This window comes from Thermobia domestica, chromosome 8 (genome assembly GCF_964235325.1).
Source record: "Thermobia domestica chromosome 8, izTheDome1.hap1.1, whole genome shotgun sequence".
NCBI lineage: Eukaryota > Metazoa > Arthropoda > Insecta > Zygentoma > Lepismatidae > Thermobia > Thermobia domestica.
In genome coordinates, this window is record NC_137461.1 from 295,264,659 (window position 1) to 295,276,576 (window position 11,918).

Sequence of the window (11,918 nt, forward strand, 5' to 3'; positions counted from 1 at the left end):
TCAGAGAGTATGGTGTATCAGTACATTACTGGCATTTACAGTGCTGGGCTTTCCAAGCGGCAAAAGAAGTTGGCTTATCAGAATTCAAAATGTCTCCGACTTTCATTGAAAATCTTCAGAAATAAGCAAGAATTATATCACGAACAATTCATAATATCAGTTGAGTGTCGATGTATGTATCATTTCTAATTCATTTTCGTACTCTCTGATAATTACATTGCAGACGAATGTCGAAAATGACTCATGTTTCATTCCAGCTGACGTCTGATCCTTAAATTTGCGCGTTAGTTTGCCTTTTAAAAGTTCGACTACATGAAGACGGTTAATGCCAAAAGCCCGTCCCATTTTGCACATTGTCTACCATACCTAACACTAATTGGAGCTCACTATCACACACTAACTGATCTTCACTCAGCGCCTACTACGCGAAATCTAACTGCTAGTGTTTCGAAGGATAGGTGGCGCTGTCGGCGGAAAACGAATTTTACACGGGAATGACTCCACCTACAGTGGTCAGTACTTAGTCCTGTATATGTCTACCAAGTTTTATGTTGATCTTTGCGTTCGAACCGAAATATGTCCCTTGTAAGAAAGGCGATGGTTAAGGCAAGTGCATGATGATGATGATGATGATGATGATGATGGAAGAATTAGTGGAATCAGAATGTGGGAGGAAAGTGAGTACCCGACTATCAGCGGGCACGACATTGTTCACCACAAACTTACATGCCCGGGGATCGAACCAGGGGCCCCATGCACCAGAGATGAGCACTGTATCTCTTAGCATAAATTCGACGAAGCAAGCGTTCAAATTTATCGTTCTGTTGAATGAACCCCCGCTAACAAGGTGAAATGTTTTACTTTGTGACGCCCTCAATGAAGCATAAAGTCAAGGTTCTTTTTAGTCTGTACAGTTTTCTGGGTCTTCATGTATAAGAAAAGGACTCCGTCACGTTTATATATTAAATAATTCCTATGCATATATTCCACACAGGCTTATGGTAAACTCTTGCATTTCTAGTTTAAATGCGAAACTTAGATTGCTGTGAATACTGTGAGACAAGGAGCATTGTCTTGCAAAAACAACATCCGCTTTGACAACTTTTCTAGGCAATTCTTTACCGGTTCCTTCATCACTTTGTGGTATAGCCCGTATGTAATAAACCATAGTCTATGTGGCACTTATGCCTTTGGCCAGAGAAATCTTTAACGTAATCGATCTTTTGACTTTTTAGGCTTTTGGATCGAGTAGAAATACCCGATATGCACGTATCTATTTTCCAAAAACATTCTCCTCTCCCCGAAGAAGGATTACGTGACGTTCGTGCTTCTGGTCAACAATCAGACATTCAAAGTTCTGCTTTGTTATAGCCTGTTCAATGTCTAATACATTGTTCATCATGTAATTTTTGCTCTTCTGTCATAGGTTCAGAGTTTCTCCAACATATCTCGGTGATATTCTTCTTATTTGACTAACTATTCCGTAGATAGTGTTGACATCTTTCCTTCATCTGAGATCTTCGAGAATGTTTTTCATATCATTTCACTAAATATTTAGGTATCCTATCCGAAATAGGGCTCTGCTGTATTTCAAAAGCATTATTTCCTACCTTTTGGTAACCATGAATCTCTTTCGAATACTTTTCTGTTGATGAACATAAATTGATCGCACCACAACATTCTGTTCCTGTAAAATTCATACTTATCTTTATTCTTTATATCACTTCAAAAAGAATGAACAAAATGTCTTAGGAAATAAATTTCGACTTACACTGTTTTCATATAACTTACTTAAAGAAAATAACATAATGAAATGCTGGGTAAAACCTACAGATTTCCTCCTATACACATATGTCAGCATCGAATAATTTTGTAGGAAATATTCTTGGTTTCCTTACATATATAAATACCCTGTGTTAAGAATGGTCTTTCTTCTGTTAATGTTTTTAAAGATAGCCTTCACTTATGTAACAAGATGATTTTCCTACTCAAGAATAAAATTACTGAAAATCAACTGGACGTTTCTAAAAACTCCTAAAATTAATCTATTGCTAAGAATCATAGAATATGTTTGTAATCACAATTTGTATACTTACTATAAGAGCTGGGCAGAATTATTGGCAAAAGTAAAACAGCTGGCAACTTTGTTATATAATTTGTACCTACTTTACGCACCAAAGAACGTCTATTACCAGGGTGCGAATTACCGGGGGGGATGAGGGGGATTTTCCCCCTCAATCACATTTTGTTCCCCCCCCCCCCAAAGAAGTCAGCTGAAGTATCCCCACTGGGGATGCTCGCTTTCCCCCTCAAACTATGCTTAGTATAACTCCAAATTTCACTGATTTTTGTTATTTCTTGTAAATTTAATCTTCTAGCTGTATTTCGAAATGATCGATATAAACTGTTCAGTTTTGGTCATTTCTACTTACCACCTAATTACCCACTATTTTCAACGTTGTTTAGTAGAACTATATTATTATGATTACGGTTGTTACTTGCAACTGTACCTTCGTACCCTTCAGTTCGTCATCGTTTGGGAATTTGAATGTACTAATTGCGTATAACAAAGCCACATATAGATTTATAAATGTTCTTAGCGGTTGGCCAAGAAGAAGTAAACAAATAGCTTCTTCTACCATACTTGGCGAAGTTCGGATATGTCATATTCATCCTCTACATTTGTAACGATATCATCTTATTTTAATTTTTGTTATAACATGTTATTTCATTTTCCAGTGTACTCTTTGTTAGCACATGGTTTTCATTCCCTAGTAGGTTGTGTGTATGCAACTCAAAAGTGGCATTTAATTTGTGATAATTAGCATAGTAATCACTGCTTTTACAGTTTACGGAAATGAACTTTTGAAACTGTACTCAAAATCTGAGATATAGGTATTCTCTCGTATGTATATGTTAACGGACACGCTGGGGGATACGCTCCTAGTGAGCAGACATGTTAATGAAGGTGATTTTTAGGTGAATAAGCGAATAATTCAAGATTTGTTTCAGCATTTGTTAATACGACTGGTTCTCCGTGTCATTGTCCGTATCTGTATAAGCATTTCAACTGGAGCGGGTTTTTTTTAAGTTAACCCTTCATTTTTCCATCTTTTCGCTGTACAGTTTGCTGTCCACGCAATTAATGTTGTCTGAAAAACTTACTTTATTTGAATAACGTAGCCCAGTGAATCAACTCATCTTCAACCTAACAGTAAAGTAATTTTTAAGTGTTGACTTTCTGTGCCCATCACGAAATCGATATTTGGAGAAAAAAAGTCGTGATGAGCACAGCTTTAGCGCGAAGTAGAAGCACAAGCTCGAAATTTGAATTGAGAGATTTTAAACATTTAGCCTTCGATTTGACCTTGATGTGAGAAATCGGGACCAGCAACAATCCATTTCTTATTTGATAGGGTAATATCTAGATTTTCTTAAAAAAAAAAAAAAAAGATATGTCCGGTTTAACTGATAATTTTAGTGGTTTTCACAAGACTGAAGTAGGTTTCTTTTCGCAACCTGTATGTATAAATGCAAAGTGGAAGCTTTCAATATGAGTGGAAAAATTAACATATGCTTGTGATCATGGCTATCGCTCGAGCCGAATTATTAACTAAATAAACCTTAGAGAGCTACGGGGACAAGAGTGAGTACAACATTAAAACACGTTCAGAAAGGATTAGTGGGGTGTATGTATGTCAGACAATATATATCTGCATAGTTATTGTCGGTAGATTTATTAAATTAATAAATCTCTTATTTATTACAGATGTCACACACACACACACATATATATATATATATATATATATATATATATATATATATATATATATATATATATATATATGGGGGTGAGGCATTTATTGTCTCATTTTGAAATTTGAACCTTCAGACTATGTCCTTTGGCCTAATTTTATGCCCCCTATCACCTTCTGCAACACGTGTGGAAGCTGTCGTACACTACCAAGGAGTCAATCCTTGTTGATATCTTGCAGATACCATCATATGGCCTCTCTTGTGTCGTAGTGTTTTCCATGAAATGTTTCCTTCATTTTAGCACAAAACTGGTCACAAAATACTTGAAACATTGTTGTGCTACTTGAATCTTGATCCACGCACGTTGTGTGTCTTTCCCACTCATATTGTTATGGCGCTACCATTTCCTCTTGTACTTTACATCATTGTTGCTTTCGACTCAATAACGGTCATTAACACTCGCCACAATTCGTCGCCTCACGTTTCCTTATTAGCTACAGAACTCCTGTGCTGAGAATAATGTTAACATTACCTTTTATCCAACATGTGTAGATGATACAAAATGAAAAGTTTTTACATCTAATTGGTGATAAGACTTATTTGTAATTCGAAGGTCTATATTCTTTTCAATATGTTTAAGCTAAATGATTGAGTTGCTTTTACCTTATTTATTATTGTTATTATCTATCTATTAAGATTCTACAACAGCAATTAAAAGCGCCTGAGCTCCATTAGCTATAACTTTAGCTTTCAAATCTTTCATTTACGGTTATGTGTGATTTCACGTTTAACAGATACAAACATTTTAAGTACTTGTACTTTAAATAGTCTAAATTAGTTAACTATATCTTTTTCATAAAGTTTATGATATAAAATTATTGTTCAAAGGCTTTGTATTTTAATAAGCCCTCTCTAAAATCAATGCATGTGAATTGTGCTTCCATCTTCCGAGTTCTTTTAAACTATAAGTTGAGGACGTTTATATGTTTGTGGTCAATTTTTTCGACAATGAGATCTCGGAAACTACAGCCTCTAGAAAGATGACGTTTTCACTGATCGATTGCAAATTTTACGTAGATTGTCCAGTTCTAATTGAATATTTAAAAAACATGGCCATTATTTCTTTATTATATTTTTTAGGGTACACTGGAAGCGTTGAAATTAAAAATAAAAACTAAAGCATCATATCCTATGCGTTATACATTCCACACCACACTGCTGTATATTGGGGTTACATATGTCTCAGGCGTTTGTTTCATGGCCAAATATAAATGAAAAAGGAAGGATAACCATTTCTCGCGTCTAAGATAAATCTTTATTTTTTGAGTGTTTTGCCCAATGAACACCATATATAACTGACATTATAATTAATTGTATATGTAATGTATTTGCTTATTACATACTGCATGCAAGAAGAAAGAAAACACTGGTCATACATGAATTAGAAACTCCAACCGGAAGTAGGCTCAAATCTTGCAAACGGTGAGATATTGAGAAAAAATAATCGAAAAAATCTCCCCTTTATGATACCCCTTGCCGATTTTTTTAAAACCAAGACGTCTTTCATTTGTGTCTGTAAAGGGACATGTACATATGTTGTGAGGAATGAGAAGGAGATTTATGATCATATGCGAATGACGCGCTGTGTAGAGAGCGCAGGTTCAGCTAGTTACTATGGAAATAAAGTAGACTATAAAGTTTTGTTTCCAAATTGAATTTACACCAACCTTCTTTCTCTAGTCCATATAGAATTTAGCTTTCTGCTATAAGCTATGACAGTTTTCCTTTCTATTTTAGTTACTATCAGTGGCGTATTTAGGAGAGCTATCGGGCTCAGAACCTCTTAAAATAAATTTGTTAGTTTTTCGCATTCCACGTACAACAATAATCCTTCTTATCATTTCTAAGAATTCCAATGACTTTCCATTTTCTTCTGCTCTTTGTTCAGAAATAATACTGTATTTGTCAAATTTCATTCCATGTAAGAACTGAGTCCTATTTTCCGCTCTTTCGTTCATTCTACTCTTCTGTTTCTTTTTCTTAGTTGTTAGTTTCTTTCGATTTTCCTATCATACTTCCGACCGTTGTTAGTTGTGATTCAGTTCGGCCGTCGTCAGTAGTACCAAAACTAAGAGGAGCTGGTAAGCGAATCTGGTGTTCCACACCAACTTGCACGAATATCAACATAACGGGACTTGGTTATTAGTTATTATAGCAAAGGAATATTTACAATCGTTTAGTTATTTAGAAAGGCAAATATTTAATTAAAGAAAATCAAATAGGGGGAGATAAGTAGTCTGGGGGAAATTAGGTAGGCCAAGGGAATGTTTCCTTTTCCTTCTATGAATAGAATAAAAGGTTAGATTCACTGCTAAATTTTTGTGTATATCATGTCACATAATCATTCATCAGTCTAAAATTCTTGCCATTAAAATTGCAATCAGTATATTTCAGCTACGACTTCTTTCAACATTTTCTTTCAGGTGAAAATGTACACAGATGAAACTGAATATTTCCATTTGTTTCTAAAATAAAATCAGTTAAGTTGAAATGAGATTACAAATATTGAACGTGTGTTTACAGAAACGTCATTTCAGATTTGCCTGGAAGGGTAAGATCCTTCACCGACATTCAACTTTCACATATTTCCTAGTATATTAGTAGACAATCGATTAAAATATATTTAATTCTCAAACTCAGGTGGACAATTGCCCCCTGGTCTTCCGTATTGTGTATTCCCCCAAAACAAAATACTAAATACTCCAGTGGTTACCACTATATCCCACAAGTGTGAAAACTCAAAACAAATCTCACATAACATAGAATACCGTGACTTACTTACTTAAATAAATAAATAAATAACAAGAACTGTATTAATTCAGGTTTTGAAATCTCCAGTCCTCGGCAGGTAAAATCACAGAATCTGTAGAACTGATGATATTGGCAACACTGTTGGCTGTTGGAGCTTCTTTTAGTTTAACGTCCTGCGATTATCGACCGAGGCTAAGTGAGAAGACGAAGATAATGCTGGAATAAAAGAAGTAACTTCAGAGAAAATTCATCCAAATGATATCTGTCCACCACAAAGTTCACTTGCCGCAAACTCGGATCAACAACACGTACCAGAGGTGATCGCTCTACCACCGACCAGTGGCGGTTTTAGCGGGTTGGCCGGGTAGGCACGGGCATACCCAAAAATTTTGAAAAATACGTAAACGTTGAAAGATACCATAAAAAGTAAATATATTTTTCATTATTTATATTAATGGTAGATAATTATCTAACAAATAGCATCAACCACTGCTATAAAAATAATTTCCTACTGTCATTAATCAACCAAATGTGTACAGGTATTCATAAACGAAGAAGCGGGTCTACAAAAATTAAAATCCTAAAGCCGCCCCTGCCACCGAACCACCGCAGTGTGACTGACTGTTGGAATCACATCTTTATTAATGAGAAGTAAGATTTGTTCTGTATTTAGCTCTAGCTAGAAATCTGTTTGTGCTCTGTAGCTTTTCTCACATCTTCGTTTCCTCTGAGCTATAACCTGTTAATTTTATGTTTTAGGTCAGGTTGGTAGCTGGAAAGAGGAGTTTACCCCGGAACTAACGAGACAGGCAGATGAATGGATAGAAGAGAATTTGAAGAAGACAGACCTCAGGTTTCCACTCTGAAATTATAATAATGTATCTACATTCCTTTTTTATTTGTTAATAAATACAATACTAAACTACCAACCATAGTTTCAATATTTGTAATTATTTAATTAGGAAAGAAAGTTAGATACAAGTTTACATTCGCAACGAGACTTTTACTGGTATTGTTTATTTATCGGTTAATGTTTAGAGCACCTTTTTCACACCGAGGTTAAGTAAGATGTTGACCCACAGTTTAAAGTGGAATCCGAATCGCCGTAATGTGTTCGAAATTCAAATCTCTCCTGCTAGAAATCGAACACGGGAGCTCTATAGAAAAGGCGTGCTTGTTAGCAAATATATAAGAAGAGAAAACTGTGAATACTAAGGTAGGCCTCTATAATCACTAACGTGTAGGTTTCTCGCTTATGAGGGTTGTCTTGTAATTAATTTAAATTGATCCACTACGCGCCAGATTCGTTAGTAATACTAGTTGTATGTGTTGGAGGTATCTGTGGTAATAACGTGGAAATAAACCAAAATAGTAAACCTATTCCAGAAATTAAATTATATTACCAGTGGTGTGTATATTATACAGGATTACTATAAATGATTGATTCGTTTTAAAAGGCTATAGTTTCAGACGTATTACACGTACAAATGAAAAGATATATGAAAAGAAGCGAAATACTTACCAAGTATTCTGTGCCCTCTACACATGTTCTATTTGTGCTCATTTGCACACGACTCATATCCAGACTAGGGATGGCCAGAACCGGTTCCTGGTGGAACCGGTTTTCGGGTCTGAACAGACCCGGTTCCGGAACCGGTATTTCGGATCCAGGTCTAGAACCGGTTCTTCGGATCCAGGTCTGGAACCGGTTCTTCGGATCCAGGTCTAGAACAGGTTCTTCGGATCCAGGTCTGAACAGGTTCTTCGGATCCAGGTATGGAAACGGATCCAGAACCGGTTGTGAAAACCGGATCTCTAAGAACCGGTTCCTCGGGGAACCGGTTCCGCTCGAACCGAAACTATGTGATCATCCCTACACTAAACCCGAGCTGCTGGTAGGCTGTGAACACATGCTAGAAGAAATGGTGGAAGCGACAGGCAGGCGCCCAGGCAGCGGCAGCTTGTAAATGAAATGAAATTTTTGAGTTTTACGTCCCACGGTTATGCCGGTTAGGCTAAAGGAGACGGTGATGATGAGATATGAATGAAATGGTGGAATGAAGAAAGTGGGAGGAAACGGGAGAACCCCGAGAAAACCCACGCACACGGCGTTTGTCCACCACAAAGTCCACTAGGCGGGAGCAGGGTTTGAACCCGAGACCCCTAGCACCAGAGGTGAACGCTCTACCACTGAGCCCCCGCGGCCCCCGCAGCGGCAGCTTGTCTCATTTGGCTAAATAAACTGGGTAACTGGCAAACTCTGGCTAAACAGGCAAACTGGCCAACTCATTTGGCTAAACACCCACTGGTGGACCAAATTTTTTTTCTGAGGGCACAAGCGGGTCTGGGCGGGGAAGGCACAAGCGCATGGTCCTCTTTGCATTTTTTTGACGGTGAACTTACTGCCTCCTTTACGGGTCTTTGGGTGCTTTCGGATCCAGGTCTGGAACCGGTTCCTAAGATCCGGTTCTGGAACCGGGTTTTCAGATCCAGATCTGGAACCGGTTCCTAAGATCCGGTTCTGGAACCGGGTATTTGGATCCAGGTCCGGAACCGGTTCCAGAACCAGTTCTGAAAACCGGATCTCCGAGAACCGGTTCCACAACTTTCTGGTCATCCCTAATCCAGACGCTAGTCGACCTTGTTCCATTTATTGGAACGCAAAAATTACCTCTTCTTGCTTTACCTCCATTTTGGAAAGGTACTAAATTTGTGCTGCCATCTGGTGGTACTCGGAATACACAATTAAACTTGGTGCACTTGTAGTTATTTTGATAAATCTTTCATATCCGTAATACTTTTGAAAACACAGCCTTTAGAAAACGAATGAATCATTTATAATATCTGGATTTTGTAAATGACAATATTGTAAGACAAACACATCACTTATTGAATATTAGAAATCCCAGTTTCGGCTATCGAGGAAAGTCGCATCGCTTCAGGCTAAGGAGAAAAAGCTTCAAACCGCTTAACAAACTCTGTAAAAGAATTAATACGTGAGCAAGCTTTCTTTCGGTTTTAATATTAATCTATACAGCAAAAAGAACAACAGACAGCAGGAAGCATTTTCCTCTTTTTTAAAAATCGATTTACAGTTCTAAGAATAACTATCAACTTGCTTCTTAATCCTCTATTCAAACCGGAAATAGCAAAATCTACTACTTCCGTTTCAAGGCTCATCACTATGGACTAAAAACGGTAATAGATAGCAAGAAGCGATTTTTTGTAATCAGTTTAGAACTCTAAGAATATATTCCATATTCACTATAATCTCTCTACTAAACCAGAAGTGGCAGAGACCAACCAGCACTCTCGGTTTCAACATTAATTAAGAAAATAACATGGCATACAAACCAAATTCTTTCTCGTGGTATACACGTCATACTACTACTTTGTTTGAATATAATATACTTCCATTATCTTACTATTTTACCTTGTACACAAAATCATCTGTTTGGAAGAAGATTTATCTCACAAGCACAGTAACGTGATAACGTTAGTACACAGTTTTGCAAATGCATGAGTCGCTTATCACTGTGTTATCAAGAACACCTTTCTGACACTTACAATCATATCAACAAACTGGGTCAACAAAAGTTGGCAACAAAGAAGTGGAAATTTGTTATTTCATACTTTGAATCTGTTACCATGTAAAATTTGGGATAAAATCAACATCAAAGGTGTTGTTTCAGTTAGCAGGTAAGTACATATGTTCAAATATTCTGAAGACTTTCTTACGTGTTTGCAAGATATCTAGTTCTTGCAAATATTAGTTCTTGTTAGTAATGCACAAAAGCTTACTCGGACGCAAGAGGAACGGGGATGGGGAATGGCGGAAACATCATAACGAGGAACTACATAATTTATATGATTTACCCAACATTGTTAGGGTCGTCAAGTCTAGGAGGCTTAGGTGTGCGGGTCATGTAGCTAGAATGGAAGAAAGTAAAAACCTTTCAAAGTCTTGACTGGAAGACCAATCGGAAAACGACCATTAGGAAGACCTAGGCGCAGATGGGAGGACAATATTAAGATGGATCTCGCAGAGAAAGGAATACAAAGTAGAAACTGGATGCAGTTAGCTAAGGATAGAAGTCAGTGGAGAGCTTTTGTGAACGCTGCATTGAACCTCCGGGTTCCTTAGGCCATAGAGTTAGTTAGTTAGTTAGTTAATAATACACATAGTGTGAATCATTCTTCTTATTAAAAATACTATTTGTCCTTGAAAACACGTATTAAATTAGTACTAATTGTGGAAAAGATATAAACACTGTCAACATTTCTGTCTGAAGTATTCCTGTATCTGATGAAGATACTGATATAATATAGATATGTTACACTGCATACTGCTTTATTAATTAAGTGTCATTACCTGCAGACATCATTTTTATGCTGGTCTTTCAATTTTTTAATTGTAACCTTTCTTGGGTAGTGATTTCTTCTTTTTCTTCTTCTTCTCCTTCGTGTCAAGTATCATGACGTCTTTAGATGAGGTGTGCCATGATCTTGGACGGAATTAACTGATATTCAGAGTAAGTGACCCCATTTAGTGGGTATCCCTTTAGACCTGGTGGTTCTCCTTAAATTTGGGAAGGATAGACTCGATTTTGTCTGTTGAAATGATCAAACATGTAGGGTTAATTTTTTGCTAATCATTAACCTCTGTCCGTTGAATTATGACAGACCACGTACCCCTTTGGATGTGATAGAATGGATTAGTTTTTTTTTTTTTTTTTTTAGATTAGTTCGTATTCCCTATGGATATTTTAGAACGGACTAGGATCAGTGTTTTCTTTATTTTTGGGAGTCACTGACCTTTATCTTGTTTGTGAAGTTTTCAGACTTCTTTATTTCAGGACATACGCAGCAGATCCTCTCTTCGACCATCACACACCTCTCATTTAACTACTGGATTAATGTGGAGTGCAGCTATCAATTAATTGTTATTATGGCGTTATATTTGGCTTCCCATTATGGGATCTCATGTGGTTTGGATCTCACATTAAGCTGCAGATCCACTCTCATGCCGCTTTGATGATGATGAAATAACGGTGGAGATCTAGGTTCGATTTTCGGTGGATGTAGGTGCATGTCTGATATCCCCTCATTGTTGGAAGAATCCTAAAAAAAAGTGGAGCTAAAATGGATTGTATTTCACGTTAAGTACAGCTCTACTTCCAATATCGCTTTGATTATGAAGTAACATTGAAGATTTGAGTTCTAATATAGGTGATCACCTTATAGAACCGATTTTGGGATATTGATATCATGAGTAAAGGATCAAACTGAAAGTGAGTACACGAGTTAAATGCGTTGCTGTTACATCATTTTTGAAAAGCGAATGCATC

General features: G+C 36.9%; 1 protein-coding gene across 1 annotated transcript in view; it reads left to right on the forward strand.

Moving 5' to 3' along the window:
* The window catches only part of LOC145692617 (uncharacterized), an 82,734-nt gene extending 71,224 nt beyond the window's left edge, over positions 1-11,510 (forward strand). Inside the window, 2 exon segments of the mRNA XM_081767939.1 lie at positions 7,330-7,448; positions 11,427-11,510. Of these exon segments, the coding sequence (XP_081624065.1) occupies positions 7,330-7,448; positions 11,427-11,510 (203 nt within the window).
* The last annotated feature ends 408 nt before the right edge of the window (positions 11,511-11,918 follow it).